We start from the raw sequence: 21,691 nt of genomic DNA, 5'->3' as shown, positions 1-21,691 counted from the left end.
AATGTACAAAAACAAAATTTTAATAAAACTTAATGGACCAAATGTGATATTAAACCAAAATATTATATTAATATCCTCTACAAGAAAGATAAATGTAATGGTTAGAAAAGAGATATTGGTATAATTTGTTCTGGAAAACAAAAAATTATAAACACAATAAACATAAAGAAGTGAAGCCTAGTTAAAATTTGCAAAACATTGGTTTATTTATATTCTGTATCCATTTCTTTCTCAGCATGACATTATCATGTAAAAAATTCACATAAAAATATCTACTATGAGAAATCTCTCCTCCCAATCATGTTTTTCCATCCACAAAACTCAAACCTGAGACCTTGTTTAAAGGGATTGAATCCAAGACCACTCGGACCAACTACTTGTTACTTCGTTGCTACTTATATATAACAACAAGAACAATAATAATGAGAAAAAAATATGTTGGTAGTGGACTACCGGCCCAGCAGCCCTCTTAAACCTAAGGAAAATGAATAAATGATTAAAGAAATGAATGTTGGCACGAACCAAATCTTAGAACCCTACACAAAATTATGATATGAAAAGAATACTAGGTTTTTTTATTGGTAAGTCATAAGCATAATTCACTCTCCTTGTTTCTTGCCATAGATATTGGTTTACAATTTCCTTCAGCGGGAAAAAAAATCAAAGTTGTTCCTCCCATTGAAAATCAAGAAAATGTTCCTTCAGAAAGACCCTGGAAATATATAACAATAAAACTGTGAAATTACAAGATAATCACATAATGAGGTATATTTCGCTAGAGTCTGCTCAGTGAAAGCTATCAACTCGTAATCCCTTGTGGATGATCGAAGATAGATAATTATGTCAAAGTGTTGAATGACTACAATGTTAGGCATTCAGGGTTCTCAATGATTTTTGAGAATGTCTGAAGGAATGCAGCCAAGTCAGCCCCATAGATTATTCGGTGATCAGCAGTTACATTTACCTGACAAAGGAAAGTTGAAAGATAATTAATGTTATGCTCAGATATAAATAACTACAATCCCACATATGTTAAAAGATGTCTTTGTTCTTGTACCTCTTAAAAGAAGCATACATTTAATCAAAACAATAAATAAATAAAAAATCTCAAAAAACTTGAAGTCATTGGAAATTACTCTCTAATGCAGAACAATTGGGCACTCATCCCATTCTTGTTTTAACAAGTACAATATATAAAATAGTCCCAGATTTCAAAACTCAGTTCGTGTTATGAAAAGGACTTATCACAAAGTAAATGGAGTGAACCTAGGTTTTTTCAACAGAATCTTTTTGCATAGTGTAAAAGAATGGTTCAGATGCTTTTATTCCTCAAGGGGCCATTCTTTATATACAAGAATGAGCACCTGCTATTCCTCCTAAAATTGTGCCTCTGATATATACATCTACCAATTACACACGTGCCTAATTACAATACAACTGTAAATAACTATTAATGAAATCAACTCTAATTTTCACATTAAAAGATTACCAAATATAACTAATTTCCAAATATAGCGTAATACCCCCCCCCCCCTCCTCCTCAAGTTGGAGCATGGAGATTTCGAATACCCAACTTGCCAAGGAAAGCTTCAAACTACAGTTTCCCCAATGCTTTGTGAATATATCCGCAAGTTGAGTAGTAGTAGGAACATAGCTGGGGCGGATATTATCTTTGAGAACCTCATCCCGAACAAAGTGATAGTCTACCTCGATGTGTTTGGTGCGTTCATGAAACACTGGATTTTTGGCAATGTGCAAAGCGGCCTAACTATCACAACGAATGGTCATGGGTTTGTCATGGACGACCCCTAGGTTGGAGAGGATCCCTTTCAACCATTTCAACTCGCATGTAGTGGTTGCCATAGACCTATACTCAACCTCAGTAGAAGACCGAGAAACTGTATGTTGTTTCTTTGTTTTCCAGGAAATAAAAGGGTCACCAAGCTGCACTAGACATCCAATGACTGATTGTCTGGTCAAAGGGCAACTTGCCCAATCGGAGTTGCACCACCCATGAAGTTGCAAGTCGCATTTCCTTGTCCTGGATTACCCTTTAAGAATCGAACCACTCGTAGTGTCACTTCCTGGTGTTCTATTCAGGGTTGTTGCATGAATTGAGATAGAAGGTGGACACTGTATGACAACTCAAGCTGAGTGAAACACAGATAAATCAAATGCCCAACTAAATGTCGATATTGCTCGGGATTTGAAAGATGTTGTCCTATAGCAAGTGACAAGCAATGGTTCTACTCTAATGGAGTGGCAGCGGGTTTAGCACCAAGGAGACCAGCTTCAAATATAATATCAAGCGCATATTTATGCTGACAAAGAAAAATTCCCGTAGGATTTCTGTCAACCTCAATACCCAAAAAATACTTCAAAATACCAAGATCTTTCATATGAAAACATGTACTGAGGTAGAGCATAAAATGCTTGATGGCAGAAGGAGTATTGCCAGTAATGATCAAATTGTCAACGTAGACAAGAACCACAAGTTGAGTGTCTTCTCGATGCAAAATGAACAGAGAGTAATCAAGATATGATTGTTGAAATCCAAAGGATTTGAGAGCAATAGAGAAATTGGAAAACCACCAGCGTGGAGCTTGTTTTAACTTGTAAAGTGATTTTCGTAGCTTGCAGACCATGTCCGATTGTGAAGCTGAAAATCCAGGAGGCATTTTCATGAACACTTCTTCATGCAAATCTCCATGCAAAAACGCATTGTGCATGCCCATTTGGTGAAGTTCCCAAGCTTTTGTTGTTGCTACTACTAAGACAGTACACACTGTGACCATTTTAGCAATCGGCGCAAATGTCTTAGTGTAGTTGATCCCTTCTACTTGATGATTATCGAGTATAACTAACCGGGCTTTAAAAGGTTCAATTGTCCCATCCAAGTGATACTTCATGCGGTACACCCATTTGCACCTGAGAGCTTTCTTTTCGGGTGGTAGTTGTTGCATGGTCCACGTACGATTTCATTCAAGAGCTTGAATCTCAGATTGCATTGCTTCTTTCTTGTGAGCATCTTTCACTACCTCATGAAAATAGAGTGGTTCTTTTTCTGCAATAATAATTGCAAGGAAATGTCTATGTGGCAAAGAAAATTTTTCACAATTTACATAATGCGAGATAGGATAGGATGCACCTGAAAAAATGAGATTAAGCCGATGAACGAGTGAAAGGAGATAACTTCTTAATCATGTGTATGACGTAGTCTTGTAATTGAGTAGGTGGATATTTGACATGACAGCCACGCCCCAATGGTTCATTCTCATCATGAGTGTTTGGGATCTGTATATCTGGAGGTTCTGGAATCACAATAGTATATGTTACAACAACTTCCGTAGTGTAAATATCCCCCTTATCGTCAAGAAACTATTCTGTAGACAACTCAATTTGATTGGTTGCTTTGTCATCAATTTGATTCTCCAGATCAGCTTCTTCAGTGATGGAGATTGAGAGAGTTGGTGCAGTTTCGGTGTGATGAAATGGAAATTGGTTTTCAAAGAAAGTTATGTCTCATGACACAAAGAATTCATGGGTCTCAAGGTCGTAGACTTTTCACCCTTTTTTCCCATAAGGGTACCCCATGAAGACACACCAACGACTACGACTTGCAAATTTGTCTCCGTTTGTATTTTGGTTGCATGCAAAACGCGAGGACCTAAAGATACGTAGGTGAGTATAAGAGGGGGGGTTGGCCATGCAATACTGCATATGGAGTTTTCCCTTTTAAGACTGAGCTTGGAGTACGATTAATCAAGTATCATGTTGTCAACACACATTCGCCCCAAAATTCAATGGGTAAACTTCTTTGAAATCACAAAGCTCGCACCACATTGAGGATATGCCGATGCTTTCTTTTGACCCTGCCATTTTGCTAAGGTGTTCCTATACAAGAAGGTTGGAAAACTATCCCACGCTCATGAAAATATTTTTTCATGCAAATGAATTCTGTTCCATTATTACTTCTCATAGTTTTAACCATTTTTTTATATTGCCTTTCTGCAATAGCAAAAAAATTTGTAAGTGCCCGTGATACTTCTTTCTTATCAATCAACAAAAAAGCCCAAACTGCAGGTGAGCAATCATTGACAATGGTAAGAAAATATGAAGCACCGTAAGAAGAAGGAGTTCTATAAGATCCCCATAAATCACAATGTATCAAATCAAATGTATTGGAAGCTTGATTATTACTCAATGGAAATGTTTCTCTAGTTTGCTTAGCTCTTTGGCATGTATCACTAACTTTATTCCTACTACGATTAGAGACTAATTGAGTAGTTTGCCAAGATGGATGTCCTAAATGCTTGTGTCATACTTCTAGTTAAGTTATCCCTTCAACTCTGCAAGCCTTCACTTTCAAAATTTCCCGGAAGAAGTAGAGTCCATCCCTTCGTTCACCCGCTCCAATCAGCATCTTCAAAGTGCGGTCCTGTATCACACATAGATTAGCAGTAAACTGGACATTACAATTGGATTCATCTGATAATTGTGATATAGAAATTAAGTTGCAATTCAACTGAGGCACATAAAGCACGTTTTCAAGTCTTAAACCACCAACAAGCCTTATTGTTCTTTCTTTAGTAGATGTGGCGGTGTGCCTGTTAGGAAGTCCAACAGGGCACCCAGGCACTTTCCATACATCACATAGGTGTTGCAAGGTTCCTATCATGTGATTAGATGCCCCATTATCAAGGATCCATGAATTGAGTTTAGTTTTACCAATCATGCTTTCATTTGGAGTGACCTTCAAATTGTTAAGCAATTCTACCAGAGTTTGCCATTGCTCCTTGCTCAATCCTGTCATGCCAGAATTCTCCATATCTCCACTAATGTTGGATCCCAAGTTTTGGACAACATGAGCATTTACTGGACCCTTCTGTGCACATCTACTGTTTGATCCAGTACCTTCAGTGCGATTCTGACCTCTTCCTCGTCCACCTATCTTGTCATCATTTCTGGGACAATCACCCTACCATTCTAGGTATCCAATCAGCAAGAAACAACCTACTTCATCATGACCAGATTTGTTGCAATTCGTGCAGACAGATCTGTTCTTTTCTCACGCCTTTTAATCCTTGCACCTGCTTGAGCAGCTAAGGCCATGACTTCTATTCTTTCTTCTTTGCTTCGTGTGATAATCCGTAATCTTTCTTCATGTTCTAGAATAGAGTACATCTTCTAGCAAGTTGGAACGAACCATTCTATAGAGCCCATCATCTTGGCCCATAAAAAAAGTGTGATCTCGTTCCTCTTCTCTGCGTTTTTCAAGTTTTGCTGCAACACCGCACGTGAGGCCTTTGCAAGTACAGGTCGATAGTTGTTCATAGTTGGCCAAGTCATCCCATAGAGCCTTCAGCTTTCCGTGATAAGCCACCATGGACAAACCTCCTTGTTTGCGTTGGGTCAAGTCTAGTTTCAGCTGCTGAATGCATGGACCATTCACAACTGAAAATCTCTCCTTTATGTCATCCCAAAGCTCTTTGGCGGTTTCCAAATAAGACACGATTGTCACAAAGAAGGTTCTACTGTATTCAAGATCCATGATACCAACATGGCTTGGACAGTACACCAATCCTCCATCACAGAGGATCCTTCTTCAGGTTTTGTTATGGTTATGTCAATGAAACCCCATTTTCTTCTTGTTCTCAAAGAAGTCTTCATAGCTCGAGCCCATTCATCATAGTTTTCACCCCGCAACTGCACTTGCGTGATCAGACTTGTAAAACAATGGTCGTCTCCTCCCACAGAAGACTTTGGTCGATCTTCTTTTTCTTCCATGGCTCTGATACCATGTAAAAGAATGGTTCAGATGCTTTTATTCCTCAAGGGGCCATTTTTTATATACAAGAATGTGCACCTGCAATTCATCCTAAAATTGTGCCTCTGATATATACATTTACCAATTACACATGTGCCTAATTACAATATAGCTGTAAATAGCTATTAATGGAATCAACTTTGATTTGCACATTAAAATATTGCCAAATATAACTAATTGCCAAATATAGCTTAATACATAGGATCAGATAAACTATTATATATCCTTTTTGTTCAACGAACTGCTGCTATCATAAATTTGTGAATTTTTAATACAGTCTGCTCAACTGTGCATATAAGTAGGAAAAGGAAACAAAGGATTCAAAGTTTCTTGCATGCTTACATTGCTTAAGAGTTAAGACAAATGCTATTGTTGATTTCTAAGAGAGTAGAAACAATTACGAGTTACAACCTTTGATAGACAAGAATACAAATACATCCACAGTGATTATTTTAAGTTATGATTACAAAGTAAAAATGATGATTGCTTAGGTTCTTAATTGGTCTACTCTTCTTACTACCCCAAACAAAACAAGTTTCTAATATTCAAATATGTAATGGTTGATTATATTAATTGAGCAAATTGTAAAATTTAACAATTAAGAAAAATGGTCCATACTCATAGTTAGTCTCCCTTCACAGGTTTGGATAGAACCAAAAAAAAAAAACTTGTGTACCCCAATACCCCAATGCTGGTTCAAATCTAGTAGGTCGGACCAACTTGTTAGGAACTCAGAGATGACAAGAGAACAATTAGAAAAAAGTTTTATTGATTGGTAAGAAAAGGACAGAGAATTAGAGAGATTGCTCCTTCCCCAAGGGTTTACCCTGTGACAAAGAGCCAAGCTCAATTTTCAATTACACAAATTTGTTCCCCTTTTTCCTATCAAGGCCTATTTATAATATCAGAACCCACACTTACAAAAAAACCACAAATACTTTTACTGTCCCTAAACTGCCCCCAGTTACAAACTAATTCCCTTTTTTTCCTTTTATTATAGTCAACTTGTAATTGTTTATGTACTTCATTCTCATCCCTATCAGAGAGGGTCATTGTATGTAGCCTTACACTTGCATATGCAAAGAGGCTATTTCCGAATTCAAACCCATGACCAACTGGTCACCAAGGCACAATGGTATACCATTGTGCCATAGAAACAAAGAATTAAAGAAATTTATTTACAGGTTGCACCATTCATCTGATGGGGAATTGTAGAAAGTACGACAGGTAAGGGGGTAAAATTGACAAGCTGCCTTTAGAAACCATGATGAAAACAATTTCCTTGAAATAATTTTAACTTCAAAGTTTATAAAAGAAAAGGAGAACACACACACACTAGTTTCTCTATAACCTCCACTAGAAGGACCATATTTGTTCATTGACTATGAAAGGAATCAATAGCGTTCAAAATGATTATATGTATAGGCAATATTTAGTTAGCAATGAATCAGGTAGAGAGATTCAGAACAAACACATTATAGACTATAGAGAAAGGTTTTGTCATTAGAGGTGTGTCCTCAATGTGGATGAATACAATAATGGAATTCAATAGTAAACAAGAAAGAAAACAAGTCTAATCATTTACAGTATGTCAAGCAACATGAGTACAGTGGGATCATAAGTCAGTCAAGAACAAGAAACAAGGTTATGTTGTAGTTTAAGATACATCTTAGCTACTAAGAATCAGTCAAACCATCCAGCTACAGTTTCTAACATCTAGCGTGTTAAAAGCCTAGTGAAAAAGTTTATGAAGGTGATAGTTTTTATGAGCAGAGAGGAAGAAAAAGTTCTAGATAACAATTGCAATAGCTTAGGAAGGCCTACTGTAACACCCTGATATATATCTATATATTATTAATAATTATGTTTGATGTTTGATTATATTTGTTGTGTTATTTTATTCGTAATTATTTTTGAGGAGGTGAGTTTAGTTATTAAAAGGGTGTTAGTAGTTAAAGCGTTAGCTTCTCAAAGAAGCCTCTTGAGAAAGCTTCTCAAAGAAGCCACGAGAAAGCTTCTTGGGGAAGCCTCTTAATGAAGCTTCTCAAGGAAGCTACATGAAGCTGCCTCGGTAAAAATGTTGTTCAGTCTTTGTTAACCGTTGGATCTTCTCAAAATTGGGTTTGCAGCTTCACAAGACACTTTTCCACGATCTGACCGTTGGGATCATTGGGAAGATATCTAGAGTGTGCGCGACATTTTCATTTCCGAGAGCATTGCTCACTTGTGCGTTTTAAGTCTTGTAATCCAAGTAGCTTAGGAAAAACGTCATTTTCTTCTCTTTCTTTCTTCCAAATCCATTTCCAACGTTTCAAGCTCTTTCTCCATCACTCACATCCACCATTAGCCACCATAAACCGCCGTTGTTCTCCGTTAAAACCGCACACCGAGAGGAACCCTTCAACCGAAGCAAAATCTTCCAACTTGCCTCGCGGTTTCGGTAGAGAATGAAACCCTAATCTGACCTTTTATTTTCCTTCGAGGTAACCATGGTTCTATGCGTGTTTCTTGTTAGTTTCAGCTTGTCTTTGTATCTTTTCTAACTTTGGAACCGCCATTGCATGTTTTACGTTTCCTTTGAAAAACCCTAGAGAAAGAGACTTTGTAAACGTTATCCTTTTCTGACATGGGTGTTATTTTCATGACCTACACTGAACCCCGGTCACATTTGCATGGTCAGAATTTCCAAATGATGTCCCTTTGTAAAACCCGAAATGCTCTCAGTACTTTTATGTAGTGACGTGGGTGTTTGACCCAGAGCATTGTTATTAGCTTTGTTTTCTGAAATCCATATTAAGTCTCCTTTGTTTTGGTATGGTAGAGGATTGCGTGGAACTGACAAGCGGAGAAGAAAAAGAAATCTCCAAGTGACGTGATGAGGAACCCGCAAGTGGCTCACAATAGGTGAGGGGAGTTTATTATAAAATTCACCGTTTTAACAGCATAGTTAGGGTTAGGGAACCTAGCTATGAGGATAATTGTATGTCCCTGTTGCATGCTGATTTTTCTTTTATAGAAAATGATGTTTTTAACTAATGGGATGCAATATAATTGTTATTGATATGCATGCTGGTTTTTCAGGAAAGACTATGTTTTGACGAATGGGATGTGATATATATATATATATATATATATATATATATATATATATATATATGTGTGTGTGTGTGTGTGTGTGTGTGTGTGTGTGTGTGTGTGTGTGTGTTGTGTGTGTGTGTGTGTGTGTGTGTGTGTGATTTGAGATGACGTTAATAAAGACCATGTCAACATGAATTGATGGTATTGTTGATAATTATATGAATATGAAATGAGGTTGTTGTTGTTTTTGATAATGTCATTGAGACGAGATGATGTCTATGTTAAGAATGATGTGAAAATGGAATATTGATTGATGTTGGAAATGCATTGGCATGTGCATGTTCTGTATGTTCGTGGGGGGTGAAGTGCACTGACCTTCCAGGGTCTTTGGCACTTGCTTTGGGCCACGTTCATATGTTGGATGTTGTGTATGTTCGTGGGGGACGAAGTGCACTGACCTTCCAGGGTCTTTGGCACTTGCTTTGGGCCACGTTCATACGTCGTATGTAGTATATGTCATGGGGGGTTAAGTGCACTGACCTTGTCGGATGACCCAGACATGGGTGACAAGCGTGGTTAAAGAATCTAAGCATTTCCGAGGGGATGCTTAGGCGCTTTAATTGGTCCATGGTCTTTAGCACTTGCTTTTGGTCATGTTCATAGCTCATACGACACAGGAAATAGAGTAACTGTGGCAGAGTGTACTTTGTACTGAGGGGGCTTGTCACCTGGTAGGGAACTCCTTTGGGCCTCCAAGCTGATCACCTACGGTGGGGGGTAGTTACGTGCACAACCGGGTGGTCTCGAAGAACTCTACATGGTTCCCTCAGTGAGAGTGTCGTGTGGACACGCTTAGGCTATTTCCTGAGATTTGGTTGTTGGTATGTACCACATTGCATCTGAGAGTTGAGTCAAGTGCATGCATCATTATGTGTGGTCTTGATTGGATCCATGAATGGATGGTGAGAAATTGTTGAATATGGATGATGAATAATTGTTGGATGTGAGTTGAATAATGAATGTTGTGTAAGCTCATAATTTTTACCTATGTTTCTTGCTAATTGTTGTTATTTGGATTTGGTATTGATTCTTTTTATAATGAATTCACCCTTGCAATTTTGTATCGTGTGGTTGATACTTGTGATGATCGCGAACAATGTTCGTGGGAGCAGAATGACAGTGGCAGGGTGCAGGGAGTAAGATTCTGGTGAGGAGCCGCCGAGCCGACGTGATGACGTTGACATTATTTTGGGAGGGAGTTGTGTTTTGTGATCAACTCCTCCGTAGTTGGTTTTCAAGTTTTATTTTATTGAATCAAAGATGTAAAACTTGGATTTTAATCATATGTATGAACAAATTTAATTTTACCTCATGTGGATGACGTGTACTAAATTGTTGTTCATATATATATATATATATATATATATATATATATATATATATATATATATATATATATATATATATATATATATATTCATCTAAGTAAACGTGCATGGTTTAGTGAATGTATGTTGGGACAAAATTACTTCTATTTTCATAAGTAGATTAAGGGAGTTTTTATAAAAATTGAAATTATTGCATATTAGAGTGTTGATATCTTAGCGACGAGGCGGGTTGTTACACCTATAAATCTGGTTTCTTATGTATGAATTATGAAATCTAAGATACAAGATTTCATAGCAAAGAGCTTGATACAAACAAAGGACAGTGGTAAGCCTTGTTTCAAGGACAAAGGACCTCCTTACTACACTAAATCACTTTGATCAAATCCATTCTGTTGTTTAATTCATATATTTTTGTATTTATAAGGATAATGGGATGCATCGTAATTGAATTGATTCTCCACTATAACAGCTTTTACATTCCGCTACTAGTAACCTATAATAGCATTTGGCATTTTCCTAAGACATACTCCCGCTAGTGCTTCCTGCATCCACTACATGAAATCATCCAAATAAGTTGGTCTGGTAGTGCTCCTCTTGGGCCTACTAGTGCTGCTTCTCCCTATCATTCCCTAGCCCATCAAAAACACCTTGTCCTCAAGGTGTTGGGTGTAGGAAGTAGGAAGGGGTGGTCAAGCTCCATGTCCCTGACCTTGGCAGCGAACACAACGAAAAGGGATAAGTGGAGGTCAGAGGGAAGGATGTGGCAGCTGGGGGGCTCCGTGCAAAACCGATGACTGGCGACCTGGCGGGGGTCGGAGGAGGGTGCATAGTGCTTGGCGTTAATGGGGAGGTGGGAAGCTACCATGGGAAGGGGAGGCGGCATGGTTTTTGCTGTTGGTGGTGGCTTTGCAGAGGAAGAAGATTGGAAAAATTGGCTGGTTACCTTGGGAAGCAAAGGCGACATGGTTTCGGTTGGTGGTGGTGACTTCGCAGAGGAATAAGATGGAGAAGGTTGGCTGGGTACCATGGTATTCAATTTCAGGAAAATGGCATCAAGTTTGGAGTTCATGGAGGCTTGGGTCGTGGCGAAGCGGAGTTGAGCTGTAGCAAGTTTGACTATGGCGGCCTCGAGGCGGTCCAGGCTGGCGGAGGAAGGTTCGGCGTTCGCCATTGGAGAGCAGTAGGTCGGACCAATTGATACGAACAAAGGAGAATGATAGGAAGAAGCAGCAGCAATAGGCCCAAGAGGAGCACTACCAGACCAGCTTATTTGGATGATTTCGTGTAGTGTATGCAGGAAGCACTAGTAGTAGTATGTCTTAGGAAAATGCCAAATGTTGTTATAGGTTGTTAGTAGTGGAATGTAAAAGCTGTTATAGTGGAGAATCAATTCAATTACGATGCAGTCCATTATCCTTATGAATACACAAATATATGAATAAAATAGTAGAATGAATTTGATCAAAGTGATTTAGTGTAGTAAGGAGGTTTCTTGTCCTCGAAACAAGACTCACCACTGTCCTCTGTTCGTATCAATTGGTTCGACCTGCCACTCTCCAATGGCGAACACCAAACTTTCCTCCGCCAGCCTGGACCACCTCAAGGCCACCATGGCCAAACTCGCTGCAACTTAACTCCACTTTGCCATGACCCAAGCCTCCATGGACTCCAAACTCGATGTCATTCTCCTAAAATTGAATATCATGGTACCCAGCCAACCCTCTCCATCTTAATCTTCGGCGAAGTGACCACCACCAACCAGAACCATGCCGCCTCTGCTTCCCAAGGTAACCAACCAACCTTTCCCATCTTCCTCCTCTCCAAAGCCACCACCAATAGTAGAAACCACGTCGCCTTCCCTTCCCACCTCCCCGTTAACGCCAAGCACCATGCACCCTCCTCCGACCCCCGCTAAGTCGCCCGTCACCGGTTCTGCACAGAGCTCCCCCAGCTGCCACATCCTTCCCTTCGACCTCCGCTTATCCCTTTTCGTTGTGTTTGTCACCAAGGTCAGGGACATTGAGCTCGACCACCCCTTCCTTCTCACCGTCTATGCCATTGTTGTCACTTCCAAATGGCTCTGCTTCCGCAACGATCTTCATTCACTCATTCCTACACCCACTTTAATTTGGGATTCAGGTTTTGTTTTCCTACACCCAACATCTTAAGGACAATGTCTTTTTGATGGGTTAGGGAATGATAGGAAGAAGCAACAGTAATAGGCCCAAGAGGAGCACTACCAAACCAGCTTATTTGGATGATTTCGTGTAGTGTATGCAAGAAGCACTAGCGGTAGTATGTCTTAGGAAAATGCCAAATGCTGTTATAGGTTATTAGTAGTGGAATGTAATCAATTTAGTTATGATACAACCCACTATCCTTATAAATACACAAATATATGAATAAAATAGCAGAATGAATTTGATCAAAGTGATTTAGTGTAGTAAGTAAGAAGGTCCCTTGTCCTCAAAACAAGGCTCACCACTATCCTTTGTTCGTATCAATGTTTTTTCTCTCGATCATGATTGTGGTCCATTTAATAATTTAAATAAAATAATAAACAAAATATGTTGTATGAAGACTTGAGATACGATTCATATCATATGATGCCCACATAATTTATCCTTCAGAAACACTAAGCATAACAGCAGGCATATGCAACCTAAGGTTTAGGGTATGGCTTTAGAGCAATATAGTTTTTTAGCAGAACACCATCATGCAAATATTATGCAAGACTAATTGTCTTCATATGATTTTTTTATATAATAAAAAACACTGTTTCTGTGTTCACCTAAGCATAAGTGCCTGACTATCAATTATACAAACTTGTCGATTATACTAACCTAAAAATAAATTTAGAGAAATAATCATATTACTCACCAGCATTTTACTTTTTACAGTAAAGAAACCATCCTTATCTGCTAGGACAGTAGGTTTTGATGCTCCAACCGCCATGATAGCCCCCTAAACATGAATGGAAAAGCTTAACATAAATAAAATCAAAGGTCAAATTGCCACAAAACTGAGCCTCAATCTATTAAATCAAAAGTCAAAATTCAATTGTTCATTTGGTCACCAACTCACCTGGCCTGGAGGAAGTATGGCGTCAAACCTGTCAACTCCAAACATTCCCAAATTTGAAAGTGTGAAAGTTCCTGAAGACATAACAAAACAGCACAATTAAGTTTATAGACTAAAAGATTCCAGTCTCACAGAGAAACAACATTACAAAATACACAAATCGTCAAGAAACCTGAATTATATTCATGAGGTTGCAATTGCTTGGCACGAGCTTTTTCCACTAGTTCTTTCCATTTTTGGGACAAAAGATACAAGTCCAACTGTAACAAAACAAGTAAGCAAACAATTAACTAAGGAACTGAAACACAATTTTGTATTCTCCAATTACTGTTCTGATTCAGAACAATTATCCAATTCACTAATCACATACCTTATCTGCATCCTGAAGAACCGGTGTAATCAAACCACCATTGGTTGCCACAGCAACAGCAATGTTAATGTTACTATTATAGGCAAAGTTCTTCCCATCTTTGCACGAGGCATTCACCACTGGGTGCTGAACGAGTGCCATTGCAGCTGCCTTGGCCAGAATCGCTGTCATGGTCACACCCTTTTTTCTCACCTGAAAATGCATCAACAATAACAAGAACAAAATTTGTAAAACTTGAAACTCTCATATTCAATTTCAATAAAATTGCAGTCTGGGTCTGCAATCCCAATTACAGCCGCAATACTATGTTTATGTTTTTGTAGGCCCCAGTATTGCGGCTGGAATTGTAATTTCAGTAATCACAACGCACCATCATACCCAATAGCACATGGCAATCACAATTACAACAAAAAATTTCAGTAATCACAATGCAACACCAACTGCAAGTGTAATTTAAAATCTTAGACAACTATAACTGAAAAGAACTTTACCAATAAACTTCTAAATAAGCATTTAAAGGAAAGGAAAACAAAATGAATCAAATTTCTTTTATAAGTCAAAATCAACTTATACAACCATGAGTTTAATTTTTATGTCCTATCACTATCATCCAATTAAAAATCATCATAAATATTATTTTTAAAATAATCATTACAAAAGTAAACGGTGGTGTTATCATACATGATAATTTATGATTAAATAATAGTGTAAAAATTCATGTATTTTAATTTTTAATTATATCCACTTGGCTTACTGAAAAAATTATTTAAATTGACTCTATTAAGCTATTAGTATAAAAATACCTTCTCATACAGAGCATCAAGTGCATCAGTGGTAACTGGGTACCCAACACGGAACGTCGGCACAGAGAGACTCTCCACCATGTTCTTCGCAACCGCAGATTGCATTGTCGTAAAGGCCACAACACTAGAACCTGGAATTGAAGCCGAGGATGCCGCCGGAGCCGCAGCAGCAGCTTTCGGTGGAGCCGAATCCACCGCCGCCGGAGCTACATTGCTCTCCGCCGGCAAAATACCGGCGGCCTTCTCCACGTCAGCAGGAGTGACTCTTCCAAACGGACCAGTCCCGACAACCGAACCTATGTTCACTTTGTGCTGCTTCGCGAGCTTCTTGGCATACGGTGTTGCAACCGCCTTACGTGGTGAATCAGAGACTTCCGGCGCCGGTGCCGGCGCCGGAGAAGTATCGGAAGCTTTGGGAGGTGGAGTTGGAGCAGAATTGGCGGCTGCCATGGCCTCGGCAACTTCGGCCTCGGTCTCCGCAAGGAGGCCGATGGGGGCACCGACGGGGGCGGTCTGGCCCTCGGCGACAACGATGACGGCGAGGATGCCATTGTAGAACGTCTCGACGTCCATGTCGGCCTTGTCGGACTCGACGACGACGACGCTGTCACCTTTGGAGAGGACGTCGCCCTCGGACTTGACCCACGAGACGATTTTTCCCTCCGTCATGGTGGAGCTGAGGGCGGGCATGAAGATCTCCCTGATCTTCGACTTCACCGTCAGGGAGGACCTCCGTCGAGGGGAATGCGACGGAGACGCCGCGAAGTGGAGGCGGCGGCCGGGGACTGCGGCGGAGAAGGAGAGGGTGGCGGAATTGGTTTTGGCGGGGAGAAAGGGCGAAGCCATGGTGAGGAGAATGGAAGGGTTTGAAGGGAATGACGGAAGGAAGGAAGAAAGGGAGTGAATGTGAAAGAGTGAATGAAAAGAAGGAAATAGAAAGAAGGAAAGAAAGAAAGCGGAGAAGTCGAAGGAGAGTTGGTTGGCAGTTGGAGCTGCTCCACTCTGTTTACATCGCCAACGTTAGCATTGGCAACAACCCACGCGGCCTTTTTTATTTGAAGTTTGAAAATAGAAAGAAAAAATAAATAAAGTTTCTAATTTCTTATACTTTGAATCAAGAGTTAAGATTTTTTTTTTCCACATAATCAAGAGTTTAAGATTTGTGTAGCTTTATATGTAGATTTAATTTTTCTTAGTTTTTAAAAATATGATAAATTCTTACTACTTAGGAATGAATATTAAATCTACATGTTTTTAAAAGTTTGATGACTAAATTCATCAATATAAAAGTAAAGAGACCTTGAAAATGTTTGATTGAATGTATAAAGGATAAAAAATATTTTTCCTTTTGAAAAAAAATAATCTTTCATAAATTTATATTTGAGTACAAATATATGATTTAAATGAACTTAAATATATATTGTATATATTACTAACATTTTTGGGTTTGAACGAAGGCATTGTCATAGCGTGATAAACTAAGATTCAATTTTTTGTTATGAAAGATGTTTGCATTTATGTTTAGAACAGTGAAAAGAACCAAGCGAGAGAAACGGAAAACAACCCATTTTCCATTCTTATATCCTCTGCAAAAAAGAATTAAAAAAAAAAAATGTGTTGTGTAACATGGTAGTTTTTTTGTGTGACCAAGTGTTTGATGAAAAATGGAAGAAGAATTAAATTTAAATCATGTTACTAAATAAAATACTGTTTTGTCCATGTGCACTATGATTTTCATAATATATGATAAGTAGTATAACTAAAATATAAGAGAAATTAAATTTAAATTTAAGTGTTTAAATAAAGATTAATTAATGAATATGAAAAATTAATTATATGTTGTTTAGGTGTTGTTATGGGTTTGATGGTTTACATGATGTTTGGGCACTATAGTTTAGGCTTAGCACAAGAAAAAGCATAAATGGGTTAGCCTAAACCCACTCCAAAAACTCTCTAAAACCTCTTATTTGCTAAAAACTCTTGCTTTTCTCTCATTTCTTCATCCTCACTTCTTCTCTATGTCTCATACCCTCTCAAGTGCTAGAATTTATGAAATCTACTCAAAAAAGACCTTGTTTTAATCACCAATCACATTACACATGAATCACACACTCAAGTCAAGACATAACAACACTCACAAATTTTATAATAAACAATTCATAGGTGTTATGCAACAATTATACTAAGACTCAAGCCTATATGCAATATGATACCATGTCAGTGAAAAACCATACTAGGGCGGGCGCTTAAGAGTACATAACAAGACACACCACACAATTGGTATGTCAGGTTACTCTCACTAAGTAAAATCATAAGGTGACCAGTCAGGGTCATTCTGTTTTGTGAGAATGTTCCAGCCATATGGGATCAACATATGCTTAAAAGAGTACTCAAATCGAGTGTTTTTACCCTCAAGACCTAGACTGCAAAAAATCTATTAGGGTCTCACCTTTCTGATTCAAGTCCAACCCTAAAAATAATTTTTTTTTTGCATGCAGACACGGTTCATGAATTATACAATACCCACAACCTCACACTTATATTTCAAACACGTTTAACACATTGTGCTACAATTTAACACTTCAGGTTCCTAACTTGGAACCCTACATTTTTCTTTCAACACTTTGCGCATAAACAATTTTTTCAAGATAAACATCAGTCGGGTTATTGTATAATTCACAACTCACAACATAAGTAATATCACATCAAGTATTAATCACACATTTAATTCACAATCATATCTCATGTCTACAATTTAACATCTCACAATTTAACTAACTACAAAATATAGTTAACAAATAGATAAGCGTGTATAATAACAATAACAAAACATATCTAACTTGAATACTTATAAATATATTTACATATATCAAATATATATAACACACCACTATACAATTACATGTAATACTAAATATATATATATATATATATATATATATATATATATATATATATATATATATAACCAACGTATTAAGTGTAACTATATATATATAATAATAATAATAATAATAATAATAAACATGCTCATATATATTTATATAAATAAGAAACATATTATATAAAAACATACTACGTAACCTGTTGTCATATCCTAATTTCGTTTGGGAACTATCATTCATGGATATTTTGATTCTCGCCAGTCGACTTGAGCTGTTCGACACCAGTTACTGCGCAAGACGAAGGATCATTCAATATTTTGGTCAAGGATGCGGAAAATACCCAAGGGAGGGGCAAAAAGGTAATTTCAAGCATTTTCTCTGGGCCCTGACTCACCTAGGCTAGCCTCTGGCTCGCCTGGACCCCCAAATAGCTTAGGGGTGAAGTAACCAGCTCGCCTAGGCGAGCAAAGTTACTTCAGAGTGAAGCATCAGCTCGCCGGGGCGAGCTACAAGTTCACCAAGTCCCATTTTTTGCTATAAATAGGCGTGAGGGAGGCTGAGTAAAGGGTTCCAAGGTTCAGCATTGAAGGATATTGAGAGAAGATGAAAAGAAGAAGAAGAAAGAAGAGAAAACGAGGCGAGGACGCTACCAAATCACGATTGTAATCAACTTTTACATTGTTCTTCGTTCGTCATCCGATTAGTTTTTTTTTAAGGATTTGGATATGATCTATGCGCCCTTAGGGGCCTCTTTGTTGTTTTGTGTATTTTTAACCGATCATTAGTTACATAAGTCATCTTTTAAAGAGATTGAAAGTTAGTAAACAAAACCAAGATAAAATCAACTCATAACTAACTTCTTTTTATCAAATATCACTTGAGATCGTTTCAAGGTCCAACGCCTTAAAAAATCTCTCCTCTTTTCAAAAACCAAAAGATCGTTTCAAGGTCCAACGCCTTAATGACTCTCTCCACTTTTCAAAGTTTAAAACATCGTTTCAAGGTCCAACGTCTTAAACGACTTTTGTTCGCAATTAAAATCAATCTTTCAAAAAAACATAAAATCAATTTAACACAAACTTTCGGACTTAAAGAACTACGTAAGTCTGAATTCCTCATCGCACCTGAGGATACATATGAGCAAGGGCAATGCCCTTGTCGACCCCAAAAAAATAAAAATATAAAAAGGGAAAATACAAAATTTTGAAGTCATGTTTTGCACACTCGATTAAAGGTTGTCGTCCCTTGTGACGGGCGCATGGGGTGCTAATACCTTCCTCGTGCGTAAATAACTCCCGAACCCTTATTTTCAAAATTCACAGACCTTGTTTTGGTTTTTCTAACGTTTTCCCGAATAAATGTTGGTGGCGACTCTACGCGTTTTCTTCATGAGAAGATGCCTTTTTTTCTTTTCGCCTCACCCTCCCGCCGAAGGATAGGTTGTGACACCTATGAATGTTTAATGTTTTGAATAAAAATTAAAATATATTTCGTGCAAAGAACATAAAGATATAAAAACCTCTTCATTTCGAGCAGGTTTAATAATTTTCTTTATATCTGGAAAGGAAAGATTTCTTCAACATTAAAAAGTACAAAATAAAATGATAGATGTTTTATATCACAAGAACAAGAAATGGTCTACCATGAGGAAAATAGGTATCAATTTTACCAATACTATATGATTCCTCTAAAATCATGCTCAGTGAACCATCCAATTGTTCAAGAGAAACTCTATCAATAAACAACAATTTTGCATCGGGACATCATTGGGTCCGTCAAACACAATCGTTTCATGAATTTCATAAAACAACCCAAAATAATTCAAAAAATGATCCTCTAGGAATCCCTACAAATGTTCATTCTAATCCCTTAAGCGTGAGTAACTCATCCCTTACCTCGATGTAGTCGCTCAAGCATTCTCTGTTAGCAATGGTGTCGTTTCTGGTATGTAGAAGCAAACCTTCATGATGAATCAAGATTGATTCAAAGATGTTTTGATGATAACAAAGGTGATGACAAAAAGCTCAAAGGTCAATCAAAGAATGAGTTCAAGATGTTCAAGATAGAATCAAGAACACTTCAAGATTCAAGAGGAAAGTTGATTTCAAGAATTAAGAATCAAGATTCAAGGATCAAGCTTCCAAGAATCAAGATTCAAGACTCAAGATTCAAGAATCAAGAGAAGACTTAATCAAGATAAGTATGAAAAGGTTTTTTCAAAAACTGAGTAGCACATGGATTTTTCTCAAAACATGTTTACCAAAGAGTTTTTACTCTCTGGTAATCGATTACCAGATTATTGTAATTGATTACCAGTAGCAAAATGAATTTGAAATTTTTTTCAAATGAATTTACAATGTTCCAATTGATTTAAAAAAAGCTGTAATCGATTACGATGTTTTGGTAATCGATTACCAGTGCCTTTGAACATTGAAATTCAAATTCAAATGTGAAGAGTCACATCCTTTCACATAAAAGCTTTGTGTAATCGATTACACTGATTTGGTAATCGATTACCAGTGATTGTTTCTGAATAAATCAAAAGATGTAACTCTTCAAATGGTTTTTGACTTTTTCAAATTGGTTTTAAGTTTTTCTAAAAGTCATAACTCTTCTAAATGGTCCTCTTGACCAGACATGAAGATGTTGGATCGAGTGGCCTCAGAATAATTAAGAAGGGGGGTTGAATTAATTATTCCTAAACCTTTACTAATTAAAAATTACTCTTTTAAGGCTTTTACTAAATTGTTAAGAGAATGAGGAGTAGAAGAGAATATTAACAGAAAGTAAAAGCGGAAATAAAATGCACAACGGAAAGTAAAAGAGTAGGGAAGAAGGAAACAAATACACAAGAGTTTTTATACTGGTTCGGCAACAACCCGTGCCTACATCATCCTCAAGGACCTCGGTCCTTGAGATTTCTTTCAACCTTGTAAAAATCCTTTTACAAGCAAAGATCCACAAGGGATGTACCCTCCCTGTTCTCTTTGAACCTAGTGGATGTACCCTCCACTAGAACTGATCCACAAGAGATGTACCCTCTCTTGTTCTCAGTCAAACCCAAGTAGATGTACCCTCTACTTGTACCACAAAGGATGTACCCTCCAATGTGTTAAGACAAAGATCTCAGGCGGTTAAACCTTTGATACTTTGTGAATGGGGATACAAAAGAATTCTCAGGCGGTTAGTCCTTTGAACACTTTTGTATTAGGGAAAGGGAAGAATCAAAAGAATTCTCAGACTGTGTCGTTTTGAATTCTTTGACAAGGGAGAAGGGAGACACAAAGAATTCAGGCGGTTAGTCCTTTGTTCTTTTGGAAAAGGAGAAGAGAGACACAAAAAGAATTCAGGCGGTTAGTCCTTGGAGAATTCTTTTTGGCAAAGGGAGAAGAGAATGAAAAGAAGAATAGCACAAGTTTTCAAGGTTTAGGAAACCAGAAAACTTCAAAAAGCTTTTGGTACAAAGAAGAAGAAGAAGTTCAAAGAGATTCAAGGCTTGTAAAGGATTGATTGGAAAAGTAAGAATGAAGAATGAATTAATTGAAAATGCAAAACAAAGCCTTCTTTTATAGACTCTTCATGTCTGGTCAAGAAGACATTAGAAGAGTTATAACTTTTAGAAAACTTAAAACCAATTTGAAAAGTCAAAAACCTTTTTAAGAGTTACATATTTTGATTTATTCAGAAACAAACACTGGTAATCGATTACCAAATTAGTGTAATCGATTACACAAAGCTTTTGTGTGAAAGGATGTGACTCTTCACATTTGAATTTGAATTTCAATGTTCAAATGCACTGGTAATTGATTACCAAAACATTGTAATCGATTACAGCTTTTTGAAATAATTGGAACGTTGTAAATTCAATTTGAAAACTTTTTCAAAACCATTTTGCTACTGGTAATCGATTACAACAATCTGGTAATCGATTACCAGAGAGTAAAAACTCTTTGGTAAAAGGTTTTGTCAAAAACTCATGTGCTATTCAAAGTTTTGAAAAACTTTTTAATACTTATCTTGATTAAGTCTTCTGTTTAAAAATTAAAATATATTTCGTGCAAAGAACATAAAGATATAAAAACCTCTTCATTTCGAGCAGGTTTAATAATTTTCTTTATATCTGGAAAGGAAAGATTTCTTCAACATTAAAAAGTACAAAATAAAATGATAGATGTTTTATATCACAAGAACAAGAAATGGTCTACCATGAGGAAAATAGGTATCAATTTTACCAATACTATATGATTCCTCTAAAATCA

The 21,691-nt window shown here is 37.4% G+C and overlaps 1 protein-coding gene across 1 annotated transcript; it reads right to left on the bottom strand.

The window, feature by feature from the left end:
• Window positions 1–546: 546 nt before the first annotated feature.
• LOC100810836 (dihydrolipoyllysine-residue acetyltransferase component 4 of pyruvate dehydrogenase complex, chloroplastic) lies at window positions 547–15,683 on the bottom strand. The gene is made up of 6 exons (XM_003517930.5): window positions 14,548–15,683; window positions 13,745–13,936; window positions 13,547–13,634; window positions 13,378–13,448; window positions 13,174–13,257; window positions 547–964 (listed from the first exon to the last, which is right to left on the bottom strand). The coding sequence occupies exons 1-6, from the start codon at window positions 15,391–15,393 to the stop codon at window positions 860–862; spliced, it is 1,386 nt and encodes a 461-aa protein (XP_003517978.1). The 5' UTR covers window positions 15,394–15,683; the 3' UTR covers window positions 547–859.
• Between the last annotated feature and the right edge of the window lie 6,008 nt (window positions 15,684–21,691).

Source organism: Glycine max, chromosome 1, assembly GCF_000004515.6.
Source record: "Glycine max cultivar Williams 82 chromosome 1, Glycine_max_v4.0, whole genome shotgun sequence".
NCBI classification, from domain to species: Eukaryota; Viridiplantae; Streptophyta; class Magnoliopsida; order Fabales; family Fabaceae; genus Glycine; species Glycine max.
The sequence above is the reverse complement of the archived record's forward strand: the minus strand, read 5'-3'. Positions and strand labels throughout refer to the sequence as shown.